Source organism: Carassius auratus, chromosome 38, assembly GCF_003368295.1.
Source record: "Carassius auratus strain Wakin chromosome 38, ASM336829v1, whole genome shotgun sequence".
NCBI lineage: Eukaryota > Metazoa > Chordata > Actinopteri > Cypriniformes > Cyprinidae > Carassius > Carassius auratus.
The window spans coordinates 13662618-13689291 of NC_039280.1; the positions used below are offsets into that span (position 1 = coordinate 13662618).

Genomic DNA, 26674 nt, shown 5'->3' on the forward strand with positions numbered 1-26674 from the left:
GTGCTACGTGTATCGAGTTTGGACCTAACGACTCTAAAGTCATTCTCAAACTGAGACACGGTTATGTCCCCAAAGTGCTTTCACACTGGATTTACCCACTATTATGTATACCCCGGGCACATGACCTTGGAAATATATGTGTGGACATTACTAAGCACGCACAGTGTTTTACATTGGGTTCCCGTAGCAAAATTGTGTAAAATTGTGTGTGTGTGTGTGTTTGTGTGTGTGTGTGTGAGAGAGAGAGAGATCAGGATTCAGGAAGACTTGTATTTGGCTTATTCAGTACTCAAATGTTATACCTATCTATGCAATATGGTGGAATACTGCAATAAGTTTAGTATACCACCTAACCCTATAACTCAATCATTATTTATTTATTTTGTTTTATTAATATACCCTTAAAACGAAAATCTTAGAATTGCCCCTGGTCCAAACTTTCAGTAACAATCCCAGACAGATTTTACATTGGCTTATATTGGCATTAGATCCAGATTTGGTACTGTCTAATTTTCAGATGAAAGACAGGCTTGTGTAATGCAAAGTATTATTGCAGCACAAATGTGCACTTTTTGCATAGCATTTTCGGTTGCACATTATTTTACACTATGTGTACTTATAGTGTACTTATAGTGTACTTATAGTGTATTTATCTAAGAAAGTTGTGGTAATACAAGGTAACTGCATGGGGTAGGGTTAGGTTTAGGAGTAGGTTTAGGGTAAGTACCTAGTTATTACATAGTTATTGTAATTACTATAATAAGTACATACAATGTACATAAGGAACAGGACTGTAAAAAAAAAGTGCTACCGCATTTTCCTTCTCCTATAACCTACTGTACCTATCCAGTAACATAATACCACACCCCGCTACTACCATATTGCAGAATAGACGCCGTGCAGACTGGGATTGTGTTATCAAGAGAAGTATTAACCCGATAAAGCCTGCTCTATCATATTGACACATACAATTCTATCTTATTAACACGATCAGACTTTGTAAAAACACCATTGTACACAATTCTCTACTCGCCCACTGCCCTCTGATTGACAGTTCATACTTTTTTGGTAAGTAAAAACAACTATATTAATTAATTGATTATTATACATTTATTTATGTAATCACATTACAATTGAACACATGCCAAATAACTCAAACATTTCAGTCATCCTATTGCATTCTATTAAATATTTTGACCCCCACAATTAAAAATTAAAGAAAACTTTTTAAATATCATTATACTGTTATAATTTTTGGGAGGTGAGCAACAACTGAAGTCTGATCCTGAAGTCTCAGAAATTCGTCTTACTATTGTGTCATATAAGTGTTAAATTGCATATTTTTGAACTTTGAGCCTCTAAAACTGATTTATCATTCTTCCCACCAGATCACACTACATGGGTCATAAAATAATATTCAACAAAAAAACCAAAAAAACACATATGCAAACTTAAAAATAAAATAAAAATAAATACATGCCTAAATGTTTATAAAACGGTTTATAAAACTTCCCCGTTAAATAAATAAATCTGACTTTTCAAAACAGTGTTGTACAAGGTTAACAGAAGACTTCTTCATGTTTTCATGTTTAAACTGCAAGTGTGGTCGCAAAAGATGTACAGTATGTCATATGACTTCTGACATATACACATCTATATCAGATGTGCATGTTAAACATTAAAATTAACACTTTCTCTAAGCTCATCCATCCAGTCAGTGGTATCATGAAAACATGCAATATTTTCCTTGCATACCTATTTTTTAAAATGTGTATGTAAAACAGAAAATTTGCTCAAACAAACAAACAAACACATAAAAAAATAATAAATAAATAGTATTTTTGGGTATTGTACGAATATCAGTCTAAGTTACTTTACTCGTATCTAAACGCCTCTAGTGGCCGTTTCCGTGAACTACATCACTCGCTCCTCCTACCTACAGATGGCGGCTCCCCACAAACACAACAGCACTTTCTTTCATCATGGAGTGTATCGAAACAGTTTATACAATGGCTGGTACGCATCGCATATCATTTTATTATAACGTTTACGAATACGTTTTACTCTTTTCAAAACTAAACGGACGCGCATGGTAATGTCACCGCCACTCACGCGGTTTGACAGCTAGTAAACTTTGATTTACTAGTCCAGTGTTACTTGCAAAATGTACTATGTATAACGTTACACTCTAATTAAACAGAATTGATCAAGTAACCGCTCTTTTGTAATGTTAGAGATTTCTTTGGAGAGCTTGTTTTCGTTTGATTGTGACGTCGGTAAAGTCTCGTGCTTTAAGAGCATCATATTACTGTCAGCGTCTTCCGATAGACGGTCGCCTTTCTGTGTAGTTAATATATTGTTTACGGAAGGATTTGCCATAAAACATCAGGCACTTAACTGCCTAGTTCGATGACTTGAACTGTTGCCAACTTGCCAGTAGTTTCGTTTCTCGGGACTAGCCCACTTCGTTTCCCGCCCATACACATTTCAATTACAAATAGTGAAAGTCATAAGATTATACAAATGAGAGGGATGCGCTGAACGTAGGTATTTATTTTTCTTCTTTTCCTCTCCAAGACCAACGGTTTTCTCCATTTCTTTTCTTTTTACAGACACACGTCCACCTGATAGGAAACTGAAAGCATGTAACTTTAGCACAGGTCTGTTGAATGTTATCTGTCACTGTCATTTATTTCTATGAAAGTACTGTAATGTATGGTGTGTATTGTAATGGCAAAGACTTCTCAAAATAGGATTTGGTTTCTAAACAAATTATAGCCTATTTTGCATGCGCACATGTAAGTTCACTTGTTTTGATACCTGATCCATGCGTCTCACTTTTTTCAGGTCACTCAGAAGACTTTTAAAGACACCTATCTGTGTTTCTTCCGTATAAAATGTCAAGTCTCAAGCAGCACTTCACCTCTATGGGTGAGATTATATGTGGTATTTGTATAGGGATGCTTGGTGATGGGCTGCTGTTGATCTGCTTGTGTGCTTCCTGCGAATGGTAATACTGGACACATTAGCTTGCAGACTTTTCCTCCTGTTTTTTAGACTTAAGGCTGGAATGTGTTGCACGATGATTGCATGAAAATTACAATAGAATAGCCATCATACAATAAATGACTTACAGATGTCAGTCATTCTTAATTCTTAAATCAGACCAAAAACAAACAAACATGCTTGATTCACCAACTGGATTGAATCAAAGTCTGAAGCTACTAATCAGATTCTGTGCCCATCATACACTATGTTGCCCAAAATCTGCAGACTGGCTATGACATTTGGCAACTATCCACAACTCCATCAGGCTGTAGAACAGGACAAAAATCTGTGTACAAGTCGTGTAGTATATTCCAGCCAACTGATGCCAATGCTTGTTCATATTTGCATGTCAGTCTTATTTTTGCCAGCTAACAATCTTTATAAGCATGCACTAACATTTAATACAGGTTTGTGAGGTAATTCAGCTGCCATGATGGTATAAAGAGGTTGCTGTTGCACTTCTTGTCTGAATGTCTGACAATGTGTTTGCTTTTAAGTGCAAGAATTAATTCCGCTTGGTGCTCCGCGACGTGACAGTGTAGCTGCCACACCACATCCTGTGTCATGTAGTCCACGTATTGAACCTTCTGAGAAGACTCCAAAACTCTTGAAACCGCTGCCTAATTGCATCCAGCCCACCAAAAACCGTGAGCTGGAGCAGAGGAACAAGACCACTTCAGCTGCACTCAAAGCCTCCAACAAGAGACCAGAACGGGACCGTATTCTCAGTAGCAAAGTTATGAGAAAACTACAACCGAATAATGGCAACATTTACTCTAGACAGAAGAATGGCTCTGTCAATCACACAGTTAAAAAGGACATCCTACAGAGGAGCAGTTCTTACAACAAAGACAAAGAACTTTCTTATGCACTCAGTAAGGAGCTCAATGAAAACTTAAGGGTAAATGCAACTCTAAATTTTTTCTTAAGTTATTATCCACATTTCTAAGAGTATTGTAATGCAGCAATTCTCAGCCTTTTTTTTTCCCAGCCAAATTGAATAAATAAAAAAAAAGTTTTATTCTGTGCAATAACAAGAGATAACAGTTGAAAGTAGAGCCGAGCATAAATAGAAGTTAATTTAATGCAAAAATTGACATAACTTTTAATATTTAATTAATTTCCATGACTGGAAAAAAATTGGTATACCTCGAGATATTTAAGTTAATATTTAAATAATTTAATAACACAATTTTCTGATGTTGGTTAATGGTCAAATGACATGCAGGTAAACAAACTAAATATTTTATGTAGGGCTGCACGTTTTCAAGTTTTTCATTAACCGTTAACCGAGGCCCTTAGCGGTTAATAATCGGTTAACCATAGTGTGCGCCAGGGTTTCCGTTGTCCGGTAATTTCCAGACATTGGCCAAAAAAAGAAAAAAAATGTCCGACAAAATTTAATCTCTCCGGTCAAATTGTCCTATTAAAACTACCTAATAATCCCGCCCACTAACACAATCTGTATTTGAGAATAAGCCTAAAATGTATAAAGCAAATATACACCGACCTTTGGCTATGTTATAAATAAAGGAACAGGCTCTAGTAATGGTTATGTAACTTTCCGTGTTTAGGCGAAGGTAACAAGCAGGCTCCGCGGCCGCCTCGCTAAGGCTATGACTATGATATGTTTGACAGGTACAATATTTGAAAATCGATAATTATTTTTTTTAATTACATTTATATCTGAATTTATGTCAACCTATAGACTTTCAAATATCAAAATGTCATGAATTAATATGTATTTGTGTACAAAATGACATATAAACATATTTTCCTATTATATTTTGCCTGGAAACGCTTCCAACAAGGCGTCAGTTCTATTTCTAGCATGCACGCGTCGAGCCGCGCCTGAGCCGCGCGTCTCACGCAGGCAGTCGGCAAGCTCTAACCTGTTAACATGGGAGCCGAATTAAAAACAGACACGCCACGCAGCTGAGATGCTTTCGCTCATCGCCACGCATTCAGTGAGACCTGACCGGCCTAATGATGCCCGGGTGTTGGCTGTTGAGATTACAACAACGAGGTTGTACTTGAAGTATGTCTAAGCACTGTATTGCAATACTTGCATTTGCCCCGTCACTCTCAATTTTAAAGTGCTCCAACGCTGTACTTTTTTTTGCCCGCTTCATATTAGAAAAATGACTTCTTCTTGTGGACATTACAAATGTCTGGGAGCGCTCTGGCGGTCTCTGGTGGTGCAAAAATGTATTACAACTAAATTCAATGCACGCCATTGACGTCACTTAACCGAGCAAAATGTTTCACTCGGTTACGCAATTTTTAACGGTTAATCGGTTAACCGGTTAACCATGGACACCCCTATATGTCAGTAGTCTTTAATTTTGATTGTTTTTATTTTTAAATTATTATTTAAAAAAAAGTTGTATGACTTATTTCATTATTAGCTTTTCATTGACTCACGAACCACCTGTTCCTATTATTCAATACTCATACTTTACAATGGCCTATCTGTTGAGTTTTTTTTTAATCTTCTCTCTCTGGTGATGAACTTCAGGGCTTTGGCAGTCATGGAAAATATTATGGAATTATAAAATGGGGTTTTACAGGATGTAAAGTTATTGAAATCGTAAAATCTAGATTTTTTATTGAAATTTTTCCCCTATTTATGCTAAGATCTACATGTTTTATCAGTTATATCTTGCTATTGTGTATAATAAATATTTTAATTGTGATGCCCAGTGTTGGGCACTAACACATTACTTAGTAACGCGTTACTGTAATTTGATTACTTTTTTAGTAACAGAGTAATCTAACGTGTTATAATTTTCAAAATAGTAATTAGAGTATAGTTACAAGCCAGGGTCTCTATACATTACTGCTGCGTTAGGTTGCTGACAGAATGCAGTGTTTTATAATCTAGAGATTGTAAAAAGGATGTAGCACATGCACGGTTGAGTCAAGTGCATTCAGTGGATTAGAGACCTTCTCGCAAAAGACCCGACGCAACAAAGTGCGGTGCGGGACAAGATGGTCGAGTGCCAGTGCAGGCAGACCGCCTTGTGTGTGGGATCTGGGAGAATATTTAACCTAATAATTCACGGAACTGCTGCAAAATCGAAATATCTAAACATAAAATATCTCAAACAAATAAATTGTTATTCATCTATTGCACAAAAGCAACATGAACTAATATAAAATATAAATGATCAACAGGCGCAAGTGTATGCAGAATTTCTACTTGGGCTATAACACGTTTTCAGCATTGAGCAATGCAATGCTGAAATTTGCCTGCTCACGAATTCATTATAACACACAAATTGTAGACTTTATGAAATATTCATTATGAATATATTTATTGTGTTAAAACAGAAATTTGTGAGATTGCGATGAACTGAGATGTCTTTTAGAGATTATGAATGCAGCGCTCTTTGCTGGCATTCTGCCAAACCATGCACACAGCAGCTGCTTGCTTTAGTTAAAAATAACAGTGTTCTGTGAATGTTGATGCTTTAATAACAAATATTTATTGGGAGTGTGTGTGCTGGGATTTCATGGAGAAAAAAAGTAAGGTAACTAGTAATGTTACTAATTACTTTTGAAATGAAGTAATCAGAGCAGTAATGTGATTACTTTTAAAAGGAGTAATCAGTAATTTGATTACATTTTCAAAGTAACTTAGAGTCCAATTTTTTAGCTTTTCAAGATTGTTATTTTCTGTGAATCGATCAAATGGGTTGTCAAATAAATCTGAATTATTAATTAATGCATCTGTCCTAATCAAATATGGTGTTTTTTTGTTTTTGTTTTTGTTTTTACGTCCAGAAAGGCCTAAGTACTGGAAGTTAATTACTTGAAAAATGTGGGAACCCTGTCATTTAGATTTTGTTAATAATTTTTATAGCTTATGGTTGGTGTTTTTTGTATTCTAACTTCATAATCCTCTGATGTTGTGTGTTCAGCGTGGAGGAGGCTCGTTTCAGCCAGATGCTATGAAAGTCCAGAGACATTCTCTTCCTTATACATCTCACTCCAGGCATAACCCTGAGAGTAGTAGTTCCTGCTTATTCCAGCAGAGACCTAAAGCATCAGTTAAGACAGGGGAGCGGATCACCCACCATCCTGATCAGAAAAAAGAAAGACTGGAGAATAGAGACCACAAAACCTCCTATTGTAGTAACATGTCCATAAAGAAGGTACAGGTATTTTTGTTGAATAATTTTATGTATGATTTCCACCTTTTTCAAGTGACTATGGATGTCACACATGTTTTCACATATTTTCATTTATTGTTTTACAGAAATCAAGCAACCCTCACCACAAAAATAATCCAGGTAAGAATTATTACCCTTTGTTGTACTTATGATCTTGCCGAGATTTTTATTTCATAACCTTTAAAACTAAGGTGTTTCTCTTTCTATATCAAATACAACTTTTTGCCAGCAGAGGACAGGATGTCCCTGTCTGGAAAGAGAAAAAAGGAGGGTAGTACGGAAAATGAGAAGGAAATGAAACGCCCATGTGTTGATTTCCAACCCTCTACCAGCTCTGCCAAATGTGCTTTCATGAAGGGCAGCAATGAGTTTGTGATAACCATAAAGGAGAAATCCCATAAAATGCTTCCTGCTGCACCAAACAGCAACAACAAACCCAGACTTCTGCCTTACCTCCCCAGTCAGCTGTTTAAACCATGTAAGGACTCAAGCACAGCAAGCGACAAACCTAACTCATTTAAACTCACTAAATCTCCCACGGTTGCAGAGAAAAAAGACGTTATGGTGACACATGCCAACAAAAATCCCAAAGCTCCACCCAGCCAACCGCATTCACGCAAAGTCTCTCCGAAGTCAAGCACAACGTTCGACAGCATCGAGACGCAACTCTTTGCACCAGACTGTTGCTTACCATCGCCCAAAACTCATAATAAAAAAACTAATGCTGAGAGAGAAACTTGGACACAAACAAGCCTCTCTTCCAACCATAAGGAGAGTGTTAAAATTGTCTCGTCCCCCCATCATCTCGATCTAAGGTCACCCTGCATTGCAAAACAAGCCGGTTCATGTAAGATGGAAACGGATGTAAGAATACAGTTGAAAGTGGAGCAGTCACGCAGCCCCAAGGCTGTCATGTCTGTCCCAGCAGTGTCGGTGAATGTAGAAGGATCAAGAGAACAGAAGTGCTGCCCCAAGTGGAAAGATCCCTTAGATATTGAGTTGGGAGACGACTCTGGCGATGAGCTGAGAGAGCACTGCAATATCAGTATGAGCAGCAGCAGCAGTGGTCTTGAAGATGAGCCGCTGCCATCTCTGGAGAAGCTGATGAGTCGGAGAGACCATGTGCCTGTTACTCCCGAAAAAGATGCTTTTTCAGAGCCCAACACACCTGTCTCAAAAGCAGCTGTAAGTTTAAGGATGTTCAGAAAACATGTCATGACCTCATGTGTCATTAATCAGTCTTTGACATGCCTGAATTTCACAAGAACCTGTTTTTTTTTTATATTCACCTGTATTAGTCAGAGGCAGTCAAAACCAAAGCCGTTAGTTATCGAAATACACTGGAGCAGATGCTGCAAGAGAAGGAACAATATCAGAGGTGGGTCTGAAAACCTCATTTGTTTTTTCCCCCAACTTGATTCTCAGCATGACTCATTTTGTGCTTGGCAGCCCTTGGTTTGTTGTAGTGCATTGGATATCAGTGATTGAGAAGTCAAAATCTCAATGTAGACAGCTTTTATTAGTGGTGTTTACCAAGGCAGGCATGGCTATTAAAAGGACAGTTCACCTAAAAATGAAAATTCTGTCATAATTTACTCACACTCATGTTCCAAACCCATAACACAATTATTTTTTTTTTTAAATGAAATCTGGGAGATTTCTGTCTCACCTTTGAAAGTCCACACAAAAATGTTGACACCCGTAGAGATTGTTAAACCAATCAAGTAGTTGAATCCAAGTCTTCCCGAAGAGTCCAGATTGCTCTATAGAATAGATTTTATATAGACTTTTAAATCTGTATATAAATATGTATAAACACTGATCAACACACATACATAGAGAAAATATTTGAGCATTCATTACCATATTTGATCTTCATTTATGTTTTGATAATGGAACAACATGAAGACATGATCAGTCAATTTTGACAGTTTTTTTTTCCATTTTAAACCAGCCTTTATATTGCTTGCATTTAGTATTAGTGACTTTTTTTTAGTATTAGCTGTATAGACTACAGGCATGAATGAGAGTTCAAATTGTGACTTGTGACAATAAAATGACAGAAGAATTGCAGTAATACATAAGGTGGACTCTTTTGACAACACAGTAAGCAACTTGTCAAACATACTAGAACAGTGGTTCTCAACCTTTTGGACTCCAAGGCCCTCCTGTGTCTGTGACAGTAATTGAAGGCCAATATTCTGAGCTCAGGATGAGAATTGCTGCCCTAAAACCAGTGGTAATCTGCTGAAAACTTACAGCTGCAATACTTGTTTACTTCCGAAAATGTAAAACTTTAGTCCTAATTTACCCTTGGTGTATTAATGCCTGGCATTCTGGCTGACAGTATCACTTTGGGTGTGTACAATTGACAGATTGTTGTTTATTCTGACTGTCAGTTTCATAGACCTGTGATTATGCCATGGGAGAATTTGTTGAGACAGATCATGCTGCATTTAGCCGGCAGTCTCGCCCTGATAAATGTCTAATAATTACTTGACACACTTTGTTTTTCATTTGACTACACAGGTCAAAAGAGTTGGAGAGACAATTACTTGAGTCATGTGAAGATGATCTGCTGAATATAGATGAGATTGAGAACAGTGAAAGTAAAGAGGAAGACATCTCACTTGAGCAAAGGTATTTTGTCCATACTGGCTTAACCCTCTCAAGGCAGGCATTGCAGATTTGCAAAAGTAAAGTAACTAAAAACCTTATTACTCCAGATACATAAAATATGTTATAAAAAATTAGTTTACTAAAAACTTTACTAAAGTTACTAAGTTACTATAACTTAATTTGAGCCTGAGAGGGTTAATAGCTGGCTTCATTCTCATAATTTGTCTTTCAAATTATATTAAAGCTTTTTGGATTTTTAAGTAGATTATGGCAGTCAATTTAAATAGTTTGGAGTCTGAATATATGTGATTAAATTTAGTTTGACTTAGGGATGGGCGATATATCGCATGCGATTGTCACATGCATTTGACAAACTGACAAGCTATGCAATATCGCGTTAATTATCGCAGATGAATCGCCTTCAATAATGAACGCGATATTGCGTAGCTTGTCAGTGATCTACGGCTCTGTCTATTAAATGCCGCTCCATGTGAAAGCAGGTTGAACTGGCTCTACTGACGAAATGCGCATGACAATCGGATGCCATATCCCCATACCTAGTTTGTCTATATGTTCATTCTTTTTTTATTTTATGTAGAATTTTGACAGTCTCGTGAATATGTATAATTAATCTAAAAAAAAATGTGTATATATGTTTACTTTTTTTTAGGAAATTTTTGCAAAGGTTTTCGGTTGCCTCATGTGCCATCAGGGATATCCACCCAGGAGAGGAAATATTCCTGCCTGCTAGGTTTGGTCGACTCTTCAACCACCGGACTCTGGACCTGAGGAAGATTACTATGACGCCGCATAACAAATCACAACAAATTATCTTTAAGTAAGACTGTCATGAAATGTGTTTAAATATTATGTCGAATGTCATATTGTGCTAATTTTTTAAAAGTAAATAAACAGTAGGGGTGTGCCATATCATACTGTCCACAATAACACAGATATAATTTTTTACATTACAAAAAAAATTTGTAATCTCTCAATATCAATGAACAGCAAAATACAATTCAAACCTTTTGTTGTGTGCACGTCATTTTATCAAGGACTGCTTCTCTAATCTTGGCTTTTATCTTCGTTGGCTTCTAATTTTCTTAATTTGTACTAACAAGCTCTCTGAACCACAACCTGTAAGAAAAATTGATACGTAATGTGTACATTTTCAATTGAGCGCTCAAAATATCTGTTTTTTGTGCTAATATGTGATATATACCTAGTGGAGCTTTAGGTTTCCAGGTGAAGCACAATATTACTTACTGGAATAGTTCTGATAATTCACTGTGAACCCACTATTTCATAAGAATGTGTTGATTAATGTAGACTGACGTTGTTCTAATTACTTAATTTAATAATAAAGAATGTGTGAAGCACACAGACAGACAGACACTTTGCTGCACCGACAGTTATAGGGTTAATACGGGAGAGACGAGCGAGTTATAAGGCTGGTGCTCCTGTGATACAGCTGTTCTTAAAAGTTAAGACAGCATCTTTTGTCTGTTGTTCTTAAAACATTACATATTTTGGTTTACAAACTATTGTTTTAATGGTTAGTCACATTAGCACTCGACTAACGTACCATCCATTATTGTCTTAAGTGTTAACAGTTTAGGAGCTAAACTTTAGCTGTGTGCACGATTCAATTGCATATGTTGTTTTTTTTTGACCTTATAAAAATGGATTGGTGCACTCCATTATAGTTTTATGTAAAAAGGTGCTTTGTCAATGGTAGCGCTGGCTAACTGGTTCGAGGAGATCTCTCTGTGCCAGTCACAACAGACTTGGCCAGCTGACCAATCAGAGCAGAGTAGGCTTAAGAAAGGGAGTGGTTTGCTCTGAACTTGCTAGCAACGAATCGTTTCTAAATCATTGGCAAATGACTCTAATATTAAATGTGTATTCTGAGAAAATAACAATGTTTTCTGACCTTAGATGTATTTAAACCTGTTGTAGGGAACTCAACACAATATTAAGACACTTTAAAATACCATATGACCTCTTTAAGTCACTCTCGCTGTATTTTGACATCATACACCGATCAGTCTGCTTAAAGTCAACAAAGCAAGGCAACTATTGATGCGAGGCAACTGCTACTCAAGTTTTGATAGCATTTTTATTAAATTTTTTATAAGCAGTGAGTGTTTTGGATTTTGAAGGTTTGTTTGGATTGCTGCTGTTTGTTTACATTTGAACTTAAAAAGGTCAGTTTTATTAGGTGACAATATTGTGCAGGCTTCTGAAGAGTTACAAGGTGAAAATTACTTAAATTAGTTATTGTCAAACTAAAGTGATAAGGAGTTATGTTATACTTTTACTTAAGATTTCCAGGGAAAAAACTACCAAGGCTGCTTTTGTACTTTGCTTACATTTGACTATGTTACTGTGTCACTAATATTGCACTATAATGCTGCTTCTGCTACCTTATGATAATAGATTTACTCTTCAATTGAGGTAGTCTGTCATCAATGACAGAAGCATATTGGAAAAGGATTGAAAATGCCCTTCATTATGTTTGCACTAATAAATGCCACTGCCTGCCAGCTTCAATCACCTATAAAACACTGTTCCATATTTTTTTGTATATCGTCATAAATATCATTATTGCCAATATTCTTGAAATATTGTGATATAATTTTGAGGCTATATCGCCCACCCCTAATAAACTAACTGATTTAATCTTTCCATTTTAGTAATAGATGATACCTGTCTGATGACACCTTGAACTCAATATCAAATGTAGTAGCACAGCGAGTTCACTACTCAAAAAATTAGCAAAATAGGAGATGCATCAGTGATTATTTCTGTTATGTTCATTTGCAATTGGGCTTGGTGTTACACTTTTCAATATGAGTGTTTTGTTTTTGTCCTCTATAGGGCCCGTACTGAGCATGTGCTGTCTCTGATCAGTGCTGGCTTGTTGAGGAAAGCCTACTTTTCTTTCCCTTGTCAGCCTGAGGTTACACGCTGGCTTTTCCAGGTAAAATCACCCTCTTTCCTCATATTTTCTGTCTTGCGAAACACTTTGTGCTTAGTCAGTAACACATGGATGTACTTTACAGTGGGGCAAAAAATATGGACAATTAATCTACAATTAAAATATATATGAACGCTACATGCTTTGATATTTTGCAGTGCTCTGTTTAGGGCCACTGTCTTTGTAGTCTCATGTTGATCTCATCAGCTGTTTATTTTTTTATGAGTTGTTGTAGGTAATATATGTATTTTTAGCATTTCTTTTGTATTGTTATATGGTTTGGGGCTTAAAGTTCTCTGGCGCCATGCCGGATCTCCAGCATGCAGCATTTGGCTGCAGAAAAAAAAGTAATCCTACATAAAAAAAAAAAAGTGTTAATTTCACTTTGGAGTCCTTGAGTTTGCCTACCAATAGTATGAGAGGAGCACAGCATTCACTCTAAACCAAACAAATTTTACTAGCCAATCAGAAATGTTTTGCACTTATAAATACGAGACATGCATAACAGTATCCAATTGCAGAGTCGAAGCACCTGATGAATAGAGGAGCCTGACATGTTGAAAAAAAGTAGCGGAGCTTTGTAAACAGCTCAAAGTAATCATGTCATCTTCATAAGAACGATATGATCTCCAGAACATATTACTGGGATTTTTTAAAAGGTCCTGCTCACATATAATCTCTGAATGGTAACTTACTGGTAATTTACCAGTAAAGACTGTATGTGTTTAAGGGTCTAAACTCTTCCTCTGTATATGCGGTGAATTTGAATTGCTCATCATTCATCTGGGAAAACAGTAGGCATTATCCCACTAGATTTGTAACGTAAATAATTTATAAACCTTTGCCAACACAGGAGAATACATCAACCTGTTTCTAAATGTGCCATTTATTGGATGTTTATTGAGTTTACATGTGGCCAGATATTATAATTTTATGGATTTAAATATTGTTTAATCACGCTGTAAAGTTAAATGTCACCAGGCCGTTGGCGCCCTCTGCAGGTATTTGTTATAATACATTATGTACTTACGTTGGTTATGTTCATATTATGTATAGCAGTGTTTCTCAAACCTCTCCATGAAGTACCCCCATCACTGCACGGTTAGTATGTCTCCCTTTATCTGACACACACACTTCAGGTCTTGCAGTCTCCACTAATGAGCTGATGAGTTGAATCAGATGTGATAATCTAGGGAGACATACAAAAGGTGAAGGACTGGGGGTACTCTCAATCCGTTTGAATAAGGAAAACAATAACTTTGCCATAGTATCCTTTCAAATGTTAAAGAAAGGATGCCCCACCCCCGGAATAAAGTTCAGGCTCAGGAATTTTTTGTATTTATTTATTTTTTGTTTAAACCCCTGATGGTTGTTATTGACGTTTTAGGTTCTCTGTTCCTATGATATTTATTTGACTCATTGCGTTTTGTTCACACCATCTTATATTCTCTCACGGGAAACCTGTATACCCTTGGGACATTTATGTTTAAACCTGTCAAAACGTATACACTACAGTTGGATTACTTTCATGAGAGTTTATGCTTTTAGTACCCCAACATGCATACAACTTTGTAGACTCAACTCATTTGGTCCAGTAGCCAAGATGTATATATAGCTAATAACTATAATGCTTTTTCAGATGATGTCAGTTTACCCAAACCCAATTATTTCCTCACACATCATGCAGTCCTTGCAAACCATTGCTCTGTCTGCTGCTCAACACATAGGTATGCCTTAAAGACCTCATACTGGCCAAATATGCTGTTCCTGGACAACTGATAAAGCACTAAAATTGACTGTTGTGTTATAGTTGAACACCAGAGCCAAAGTTTTAAAGTGTGGGTACCCTCTGTACGTGACATCACCCTGGTTTTCCTGAACATGGGGGCATCATTCATCAGTCTGTTCCCTCTTGAGGCTCTGCAACCCCCTTTTACTGAAGGAGACCTTTTGTGAGTTTTTCTCCCGCAGTCTGCAGCATTTTACTTCTATACCAGTCATATGTTTTTATCATTCAGCATATTTGACATAAGCCATGATTATACTACAAATGCTTCATAAAAATGCATATATATGTGTTGGCAGAGAGAGCTTTCAGTTGGAAGAAACCAGCCAAGACCGAGTGATATCTGACATGAAAGACAATGGCACTTTACTGACACATAATTTGGAGAGTGTTCTCAACGTAAGATGAGTATTTTTATAATGTGTTTGTCATGTTTTGTGTAGTAGGCTATTTTTCATTTGTTTAACTGTAATTTAACTTTAAATCAGTGCTGTTAAGCAATTAATCACGATTAATCGCATCCAAAACCTTTTGTTTACATAATATATATGTGTGTACTGTATATATTTATTATGTATACATAAATACACACAAATGCATGTATATATTTCAGTTTTTTTTCAATATATTAAATGTTTATATACAGTCTTGTTCAAAATAATAGCAGTACAATGTGACTAACCAGAATAATCAAGGTTTTTAGTATATTTTTTATTGCTACGTGGCAAACAAGTTACCAGTAGGTTCAGTAGATTGTCAGAAAACAAACAAGACCCAGCATTCATGATATGCACGCTCTTAAGGCTGTGCAATTGGGCAATTAGTTGAAAGGGGTGTGTTCAAAAAAATAGCAGTGTCTACCTTTGACTGTACAAACTCAAAACTATTTTGTACAAACATTTTTTTTTCTGGGATTTAGCAATCCTGTGAATCACTGAACTAATATTTAGTTGTATGACCACAGTTTTTTAAAACTGCTTGACATCTTTGTGGCATGGAGTCAACCAACTTGTGGCACCTCTCAGCTGTTATTCCACTCCATGATTCTTTAACAACATTCCACAATTCATTCACATTTCTTGGTTTTGCTTCAGAAACAGCATTTTTGATATCACCCCACAAGTTCTCAATTGGATTAAGGTCTGGAGATTGGGCTGGCCACTCCATAACATTAATTTTGTTGGTTTGGAACCAAGACTTTGCCCGTTTACTAGTGTGTTTTGGGTCATTGTCTTGTTGAAACAACCATTTCAAGGGCATGTCCTCTTCAGCATAGGGCAACATGACCTCTTCAAGTATTTTAACATATGCAAACTGATCCATGATCCCTGGTATGCGATAAATAGGCCCAACACCATAGTAGGAGAAACATGCCCATATCATGATGCTTGCACCTCCATGCTTCACTGTCTTCACTGTGTACTGTGGCTTGAATTCAGAGTTTGGGGGTCGTCTCACAAACTGCCTGTGGCCCTTGGACCCAAAAAGAACAATTTTACTCTCATCAGTCCACAAAATGTTCCTCCATTTCTCTTTAGGCCAGTTGATGTGTTCTTTGGCAAATTGTAACCTCTTCTGCACATGCCTTTTTTTTAACAGAGGGACTTTGCGGGGGATTCTTGAAAATAGATTAGCTTCACACAGACGTCTTCTAACTGTCACAGTACTTACAGGTAACTCCAGACTGTCTTTGATCATCCTGGAGGTGATCATTGGCTGAGCCTTTGCCATTCTGGTTATTCTTCTATCCATTTTGATGGTTGCCTTCCGTTTTCTTCCACGTCTATCTGGTTTTGCTCTCCATTTTAAGGCATTGGAGATCATTTTAGCTGAACAGCCTATCATTTTTTGCACCTCTTTATAGGTTTTCCCCTCTCTAATCAACTTTTTAATCAAAGTACGCTGTTCTTCTGAACAATGTCTTGAACGACCCATTTTCCTCAGCTTTCAAATGCATGTTCAACAAGTGTTGGCTTCATCCTTAAATAGGGGCCACCTGATTCACACCTGTTTCTTCACAAAATTGATGACCTCAGTGATTGAATGCCACACTGCTATTTTTTTGAACACACCCCTTTCAACTAATTGCCCAATTGCACAGCCTTAAGAGCGTGCATATCATGAATGCTGGGTCTCATTTGTTTTCTGAGAATCTACTGAACTTACTGGTAACTTGTTTGCCACGTAGCAATAGAAAAATATACGAAAAACCTTGATTATTCTGGTTAGTCACATTGTACTGCTATTATTTTGAACAATACTGTATAATACTAACTATACATGCAAATACGTGTAAATATTTTCAAAATATATACTGTATGTGTGTGCATTTACAGTACAGACCAAAAGTTTGGACACACCTTCTCATTCAAAGAGTTTTCTTTATTTTCATGACTATGAAAATTGTAGATTCACACTGAATGCATCAAAACTATGAATTAACACAGGTGGAATTATATATGGAATTATATACATAACAAAAAAGTGTGAAACAACTGAAATATGTCATATTCTAGGTTCTTCAAAGCAGCCACCTTTTGCTTTGATTACTGCTTTGCACACTATTGGCATTCTCTTGATAAGCTTCAAGAGGTAGTCACCTGAAATGGTCTTCCAACAGTCTTGAAGGAGTTCCCCGAGAGATGCTTAGCAATTGTTGGCCCTTTTGCCTTCTGTCTGCGGTCCAGCTCACCCCTAAACCATCTCGATTGGGTTCAGGTCCGGTGACTGTGGAGTCCAGGTCATCTGGCGCAGCACCCATCACTCTCCTTCTTGGTCAAATAGCCCTTGATGCCTTCAGTGTGACTCTACAATTTTCAGAGTCATGAAAATAAAGAAAACTCTTTGAATGAGAAGGTGTGTCCAAACTTTTGGTCTGTACTGTATTTATACAAAATAAATATATATAGTGCACACACATATATTATGTAATCAAAGACTTCTATTTTGGATGCAATTAATCATATGACAGCACTACTTTAAAAGCAGTAGTAAGAGTCAGTCTATTTTGTGCCTTTATTTATTTATTTTCTTAATTTGTTCAGTACCTCTCCCTGTGTACTACATTGTGTCCGAGAGCATACACTGATGAGGAGCTGGTCTTGCTTCTCACAATGGTGTGTAGAATTGGACTGGAGACTCATTTTCAGCTGCTGCCAACTGGACACTTTAGCATCCTGCTCCAGAATCTGCTTAAAAATATCACACGCTGGGACGAACAGGTCAGGAAGAGTGTTTAATACTCAGGCTACAGCATGTCTACATTAATCCGGATGCATTTGAAAACTGCTTTTTCGTTTTTCAAATGCTCTACGTCCACACTTGCATTTTCAATTATTTTCCAAAAGTCTCATCCAGACTGATACAACAGAAAACTTTCATTTCAATTCGCTTTCATGTTTTGCCGCAAATAGCGATGGCGAGTTAATTTGCTTTCATCTTTGCAGGAGTGTGATATTAAGAGTGTACAAAGTAGCACATCTGTAGCAATAGTGTGAAAGTGCGCATAACGTGCACAATACCAGTATAAACACAGATATCTATTGGTATAATATGCGTCACATGACTAAACTTGCGTCATAGTTTTCAGAAGCCTCCGTTTTCACAGTCCACACTACAACACAAAAACAGCGTTTTCAGAGTTATCCACTTTGGAGAGCGTTTATAAAAAGCTCAGTTTTCCTTGATTAAAACGCAGTCTCAATGGGGACAGAAGGCCAAAACTTAGAAAAAAAAGTTTTCATTTGAAAGCATATAAGTGTGGACATGGGCTCATATTTCTCAAAAATGAGTATTCTGTCATCATTTACTTGCCCTCATGCCATCCCAAACAATTATAATTTTGGTGAAAACAAACTACTTAACTACCCATTAATTATTAGTTTATCATCTTCTCACATTTAACAAGATTTCCCTTTCTTCTGTGTAGATATCTAAAGCTTGTCAGACCCTGACTGATTTGTCAGAAGATCATCACAATCTCAGGAGACTTGTTTATCTTCTTCCAGATAGCAGTCGTGGAAAGTAAGGGAAACCCTGTAATGCAATATAAATATTTATTCTACTATTTTTTTTTTTTTACTTTAAGTGCTCTCTGTAATTTTTCATCTGCTATTTCTTTAACAGGCAATTAAAACGACACCTGAGTGTATCTATCATCTCAAAGCTCTTGAATCACACCTGCACTTATAAACCATCAGGGACAGAGTTTAAGGTGAGAATAATCCATACAATATTAGCAGCTTTTCAGTGTTCAGACAGTTTAGCACTATAGATGCTTTTTGGTTTGTGATGAGAGCAATTATGCAGGTGTATCAACCACTGACTACACTTGGCTGGCCAAGCTTTTGTCAAATCACTTTAATTTTTGTAAAATTTCTTTGTTACTATCACAATTTTTCCAGCTGTCTGAGCTGAAACCTTACCTACCTCAAATGCGTCCCTCGTCCCTACTGAAAGTCCTCAGGTCTGCAAAGAGTGCAGAAGATTGTGATACCAATCTAGACCAACAAGTAAGTAAAAAGTTGGTAAAAGGGCTGAGAGCTATTGGATCATTACTTTTTTAGGGTGCTTTCACACCTGGCGCATTTTTCCGTTACCTGGCACGTTTCCCCCCTTAGCTCAGTTAATTTGGGCATACAGTATGTGAACACGGCAATCACATTCACTTCCACACCAAAACAATCGGTCAGAGATTGCCTGAAAAAGGAAAAAGGTTGGCTTTACTTGATTGAAAATGAACTCTGGGGCTGTTCGGTTGTAGTGAGAAAGAAATCCGATCCAACGGACCAGCGAACCAGGCTATATCCAATGTATGATGGGTAATTATGTAAGTTCTGTGGAAAGCAGTAGACGGACCCGGCGTCCCTATTGTGCATACTATCCACCCAATATGCCCTAAATAGTATTGAAAATTACTAATATCATATAGAATTTAGGATGGATAGTATGCACATTGGGAGGCAGGCGATATCTGTGGGTGAGCACATCTTCGCCATTCAAAATCCACCTTTTCTTTTTATAATGCCGTCTTATTGCTCTTCTTCGTAGTAACTGTTAGGTGCATTTTAAATGTTTTCCAGATGAATCTGGGACTCCTGTTCAAAATTATAAATTAATATAATGACATCTCAAAGTTGTTGTTGTGCCATCTTGACGGATGACCACTATGAGTGGAATTCTGGAAAATTAACCGTGGTACTTTGACCAATGAGAGCACAGTTTAACCGCATGTGACTGTATTTACAATTTTGGTCTGTTTAGAAACTTTTTCAGGTGTGAAAGCACCCTTAATATCCAAGAGTGATACAGTAAAACCACTTGATTGAGTTTAATAAGCTGATAAATGATCTTCTTTCATACAGGCATATTACCTCTGCTACAGCCTTTTGACTTTGACAAATGAAGCCTCCAATTTTGAGTTTTTACCCTCAGCTCAGAGAGTAAGTGTTCAATTTCTCTTTTTATATTATTGTATAGCAAGCAAGGAAATCTTCACTATTTGATTGTATTTTAGGGAATTACAATCCAATTCCAAAACTGTTCTTAAAGTATCTTACTTGTCATTGTTATGCGTTTTTATGTTTGGTCAGACATGTTTTTTCATTCAGTACAATTATTGATGATGGACTTAGAAATAAGAGTTTTGTGGATTGATCAAGAAGAATCGAGATGCTCTTTGAATAGATTTTACAGTTTAGATATAAAGGAGCAGTGTTAATGAATCAGTCACAGAAAGACCCTGTCAGTGGACACAGCCCCACTCTGTCTTCTGGTGCCACGCTCAGCAGCAGGGACCAATTATGAACATAACTAACTTTACTCTTTAGAAAGCAGCTCTTGTGTGAATTGAAGTGAGGGATGATTTTACTGACTAAAAGCATGATAGCATGATGTTTGGGGGGGGTATGCATCTTTTTTTTTTTCATTGTTCATTAAATCTTAAGATCAGTGTCATTCATTCTCAGATTTCTGACAAAATTCTAATCTGTGTATGTCTGTGTTTGTGTGTTTTCTCTGGAATGGCAATCATCTGAATAGACGATTGGTTGATTTTATTAATTGTTTTAATAATTTGGTTTAAAAATGTTTTTGAAAAATTGTGAAATAACAACTACATGAACACAAGGAATGATGAAATATTATATAATTATTTATTTATTAATTATTATTTTTATAGTTTTTAAATACACTAATATTATTAAGTAAGTTATGGTCAATATGGCTAAATAAACCCAACAAGACTTGTCATGTCTTGTATCATCCCAAAGGGACTTATTTTTTATGAAGACTGAAAGACTGTCCATAATCTTACAATTACTTGCAAAACAATGAATATATAATAGACAAATCTTTGAATCGATTTTTAAAATCAGACTTAGTTAGTTAGTTAGTTAGTTAGTAGTACTTTATTGTTCAGCCTAAGCTGAAAATTGATCTTTGGTCTCGCCATACAATCACAAAACAATTAACAATACACAACAAACAATGAATACACCTAGCCATACACACATCCACAATAAAAAAATTCAAATATACATTCCTACCTCTTATTCAAAAGACTTATTGCATTTGGTACTAAGGTTTGTTTATATATTGCTTTCATTGCTTTTGGTGTTCTTTAACGACGACCTGATGGTAATAATTCAAAAACATGATTCAAGGGGTGTGTTGTGTCTCTTGTTATAATCAAAGCTTTTCTCTGAATAGCAATTTGGTATAAGTGAGTGACTGACTTTTGCTTTAATCCTATAATTTTCCCAGCTACTCTTATAATTCTGTCTAATTTAACTTTATTCACAGAAGTAACTCGTCCGAACCACACAGTTATATTATACCCTAAAACACTCTCAATTAAGCCTGTATAAACTCTTTGCAACACAGCTTTGCTCACACAAAATTCTTTCAGTTTCCTTAGCAAGAATAGTCTTTGATTTGCTTTCTTACAAATAAGAGCCACATTATCATAGAAGTTCAATTTACAGTCTATCATGATTCCTAAATACTTAAAAGTCTTCACAATTTCAACAGTTTGATCACATAACATTATTTCTGTTAGAGGCTCTGGATGATTTAAAATCAACTCTTTTGTTTTACTTACATTTATCAATAAAGAACTTTCTTCACACCATTTTTCTAGTTTCAAAACCTGCTCCTCGTACTCAAGATGCACACAGTCTTTCCATAAAAGTGCCACAAGTGCCATATCATCTGCATATTTATATAGTTTGTAATTCTCATGCTGCACTCTTATACCACTTGTATAAACAGAAAATAAAAGGGGTGACAGGACGCATCCTTGGGGTGCCACCGTGTTTAAGGATATAATATCTGATTTGAAACCCCGAGCACAAACTTGCTGTGGTCGATTTTTAAAAAAATTCTTTATCCAATGAACTATTCCCCCATTCACACCTAGAACCAGGAGACGTTCCAAGAGTAAATGTATCTGCATGGTATTAAAGGCAGAGGTGTAATCTATAAAAAGACCACACACATAACCCTTTGCTTGTTGTAAATGGCTAGAAATTGTATCGACCAAAGTGAGCATTGCATCATCTGTTCCTCTTTGTGATTTATATGCAAATTACAGTACATCTAATTGTTCTGATATATATGGTTTTAGATGATAAAACCCATTTCTAATGTAGTTTTTGCCGTGTTAAATCCCAAGTGCACAACAAAAGCTTGCTGCGACAGGTCTAATTTAATCCCTCAATATTGTATGAATAAAGTAAGGCACATCTGACTGTGCCTTAGTCTTTGTCTTGTCAGTATTGTTTCATATCACAATTGTATTACTAAATTAGACTAACTCGAGCCCTCTTTCACTGTCAGGACGATCTGCAGAGTCTTTCTTCTCAGCTGGAGAAGCACATTAAGTGTGACATAAGGGAGAGTGAGAAAATGCTGTATAGGAGCAAGGTAAAGAGCAGCTTCATTCTGTTCTCTGAGAATTCCTCATTCTGTTTATATCAAAAGAGATCCAGATTTTTATTGACAGTGTGATTGGCTTTTCTTCTGTAGGTGAAAGATTTTGTGGCAAGGATATACACCAAGTGGCAGGTGCTTCTAACACGATCAAGACCTCAGGAGGTAATGTAAAAGAATACAGTGAACTGAAGAATACAAGAATACTGTTAACTGATGCTGATAAAAGCTGTTGTCATTTTTGGCTGGCCACATTTTGTTTACAAGTGTTTTTCGGAATTTAAGCAGCATGAGTGATTGAAGGTTCACCGGTATGTGAACTTAACTAATTAAAATTAAAGGTTAATACTTGAGTTTTAGAAGACCAATTCACAATATTAACTAGTTTCATGTTATCATGTATATTATTAGCACATTGGCTGTTTATTACTACTTGTAAAGAACATATTAATGCCGTATTCTGCATGACCATAACAGTAACTACCTTACTGTTAATAAGCAGGAAATCAGGAGTTTGAGGCAAAAGTTGTAGTTAATTGGTTAGTTCACCCAAAAATGAAAATTATGTCATTAATAACTCACCCTTATGCTGTTCCAAACATGTAAGAACTCCTTTTATTTTCGGAACACAGTTTAAGATATTTTAGATTTAGTCCGAGAGCTCTCAGTCCCTCTATTGAAGCTGTGTGTACGGTACACTGTCCATGTCCAGAAAGGTAAGAAAAACATCATCAAAGTAGTCCATGTGACATCAGAGGGTCCGTTAGAATTTTTTGAAGCATTGAAAATACATTTTGGTCCAAAAATAGCAAAAACTATGACTTTATTCAGCATTGTCTTCTCTTCCGTGTCTGTGTGAGAGAGAGTTCAAATCAAAGCAGTCTGGACATCTGGTTCGCAAACGAATCATTCAGTTCACCAAATCAAACTGAATCGTTTTAAACTGTCCGCATCTTTAATACACATTAATTCACAAATGACTTAAGCTGTTAACTTTTTAATGTTGCTGACCCTCCCTCTAAGTTCAAACAAACCAATATCCCGGAGTAATTCATGTACTCAAACAGTACACTGATTGAACTGCTGTGAAGGGAGAACTGAAGATGAACACCGAGCCGACCCAGATAACGAACAAAACATTGACTTGTTCACAAGTCAAGAACCGTTTCTGTCAGACGTGTCCGATTCGAGAACCGAGGAGCTGATGATACTGTGCATGTGTGATTCAGCATGAAGCAGACCGACACACAGAGCGTCTGAACTGAACTGATTCTTTTGGTGATTGATTCTGAACTGATTCTGTGCTAGTGTTATGAGCTTGGGTAAACCGAAGGCTTGAATCAAGGGCAATCATCGCAAATGACGCCATTACGTCAAGCGCAAAAGAACCGGTGAACCGTTTTCTTCAACCGGTTTATTGAATCGAACTGTCCGAAAGAACTACTGGTGATCCGAACACCGATGCAACCGGTTCTTCACTCGTGAACGAGTCAGTCTATTGTTCGTTATCTGGCTCGGCTCTGTGTTCATCTTCACAGTTCAGTCAGTGTACTGTTTGAGTGCATGCATTACTCCGGGATATTGGTTTGTTTGAACTCAGAGGGAGTGTCAGCCACATTTCAAAAAAAGTTAACATCTTAAGTCATTTGTGGATTAATGCGTATTAGAAATGCGAACCGGTTAAAACGATTCAGTTTGATTTGGTGAACTGAATGATTCGTTCGCGAACCGGATATCCAGACTGCTTTGATTTGAACTCTCTCTCACAACAGACACGGAAGAGAAGACAATGCTGAATAAAGTCGTCATTTTTGCTATTTTTGGACCAAAATGTATTTTCGATGCTTCAAAAAATTCCAACTGACCCTCTGATGTCACATGGACTACTTTGATGATGTTTTTCTTACCTTTCTGGACATGGACAGTATACCGTACACACAGCTTCAATAGAGGGACTGAGAGCTCTCGGACTAAATCTAAAATATATTAAACTGTGTTCCGAAGATAAAAGGAGGTCTTACATGTTTGGGACAGCATAAGGGTGAGTTATTAATGACATAATTTTCATTTTTGGGCGAACTAACCCTTTAATAGTAAGAGTTGGTTCCCAAACTAAAGTGTGACACAAGAAGTCAGTCATACGGGTTTGAAACCTGAGGGTGAGTAAGTGATGACTGAATTGTCATTATTGGGTGAACCGTGCTTCAGTAAGCCTCTTGTGCAATTCACAGGGAAAGCTGTATGATTACTGGAAGCCCCCACCAGAGGATGAGGTGTCCAGCTGTCCTCAAGACAAGTCATGCATCAAATCACAAGATAATTCAGAGAGTGCAGAAGAAACTCTGACAGAAGAGTGGAGCGTTGCAGACTCAGATGAAGATGCTGAGAGCAAAGAGGAAGATTGTGAGGAACCTCAGCTTCTGGAGAGTGAGGTGAAGATTGAACGGAATGATGAAGATTGTGTGGAAGACACCAGAGATGTAGAGGAGGAAAAGGATGAGCCAAAGCAACAGATGATGGAACTTGAGGACGATAGAAAGTTTGAACTAATATCTGATGAAGAGCTTTCTGAAACTCATGAAGACTCAGATTGTGAGGAACCTCAGCCTCTGGAGAGTGAGGTGAAGATTGAACAGGGTGATGAAGATTGTGTGGAAGACATCAGTGATGTGGAGAATAAAAAGGATGAGCCAAAGCAACAGATGATGGAACTTGTGGACGATAGAAAGTTTGAACCAATATCTGATGAAGAGCTGTCTGAAACTCATGAAGACTCAGAGTGTGAGGAGCCTCAGCCTCTGGTGAGTGAGGAGAAGACCAAACAGAGTGATGAAGATTGTGTGGAAGACATCAGTGATGTAGAGGAAGAAAAGGATGAGCCAAAGCAACAGATGATGGAACTAGAGGACGATAGAAAGTTTGAACCAATATCTGATGAAGAGCTGTCTGAAACTCATGAAGACTCAGAGTATGAGGAACCTCAGTCTCTGGAGAGTGAAGAGAAGATGAGACGAGATGATGAAGATTGTGTGGAAGACATCGGTGATGTAGACGAGGAAACATTCAAGCCAAAGCAACAGATGATGGAAATAGACGACGATAGAAAGTTTGAACCAATATCTGATGAAGAGCTGTCTGAAACTCATGAAGACTCGGAGTGTGAGGAACCTCAGTCTCTGGAGAGTGAAGAGAAGATCGAACAGGGTGATGAAGATTGTGTGGAAGACATCAGTGATGTAGAGGAGGAAAAGGATGAGCCAAAGCAACCGATGATGGAACTAAAAGATGATAGAAAGTTTGAACCAATATCTGATGAAGAGCTGTCTGAAACTCATGAAGACTCAGAGTATGAGGATGACGAAGATGATCTCATGAACAGAGAAGAAGAGCTTCTAAAAGATGAAGAGCCTCATGAGTAAATCATAAAGTACATACCTGTATAAGAAATCATTGAGGGGTTAGTGATGCTAGAGAACTTGTTAGAGAAAAACAAAGAGCTGTTGGAGATGAAAGAGGAAAAATAAGGAAGGAAGGAGGAGAGGGATGGGTTTGGAGGCGTCTGAGAAAAAACAGAACTATTCTCAGGTCATTTTGAGAGAATTTTACACTGCACCTTTGCCACCATCCATGCATAAATACTATGTGTTTTTTTTTGCATTCCTTAATTGTTATAGAATCGTTCAGTAACACACATCATGCATGTAGTTGTTTACATCTTGTTTATAATATATTTTGTATGTTTTGTGCATTTACCGGTTGTTTTTTTTTTACAAGATTCTTCTTTTTTAGGATATAGGGTGTCTTATTTAATGTTTGGCCTCTGTGTCTCTGAAAAGGAGACCATGAGAACATATTTTTATACCCATATATTTCATAAGTTATTACTTGTATTATCTGGTTAGTGTGCATACTGATAGTTTACAGGATCTACTCTTTATGGTGCTGTCTAATCTATTCAATTTTTTTACTTTTCCAAAAATCTGGGCCATCTTTAACCAGAAAATATTAACAGCAAAAACAAGGGCTTTAATAAGTCAACTTTTTTATGTGGGTTCCAAGGATGTTTAAGCATCTGAGTAGGTTTGAGTACAGAGTGAATATAGTGTGTTTTTATGATTTTGTAAGCAATCCAGTCTT

General features: G+C 36.9%; 1 protein-coding gene across 6 annotated transcripts; it reads left to right on the forward strand.

Annotated features, from left to right (window-relative positions):
* The first annotated feature begins 1909 nt into the window (after positions 1-1909).
* LOC113057144 (SMC5-SMC6 complex localization factor protein 2-like) lies at positions 1910-26496 on the forward strand. 6 transcript variants are annotated; one of them, XM_026224263.1, is made up of 23 exons: positions 1929-2016; positions 2613-2660; positions 2848-2931; positions 3546-3949; positions 6972-7205; positions 7310-7343; positions 7453-8408; positions 8522-8601; positions 9753-9863; positions 10513-10680; positions 12723-12825; positions 14462-14549; positions 14633-14774; positions 14908-15007; positions 17653-17829; positions 18537-18631; positions 18734-18821; positions 19012-19119; positions 19972-20049; positions 22445-22531; positions 22634-22702; positions 24769-25455; positions 25645-26496. In XM_026224263.1, the coding sequence occupies exons 3-23, from the start codon at positions 2898-2900 to the stop codon at positions 25954-25956; spliced, it is 4155 nt and encodes a 1384-aa protein (XP_026080048.1). In that variant the 5' UTR covers positions 1929-2016; positions 2613-2660; positions 2848-2897; the 3' UTR covers positions 25957-26496. The 6 variants fall into 6 exon arrangements, with proteins under 6 accessions (XP_026080046.1, XP_026080048.1, XP_026080044.1 ...); XM_026224259.1 differs by having other exon boundaries at positions 24769-26496; XM_026224262.1 differs by having other exon boundaries at positions 7456-8408; positions 24769-26496.
* Positions 26497-26674: the final 178 nt, after the last annotated feature.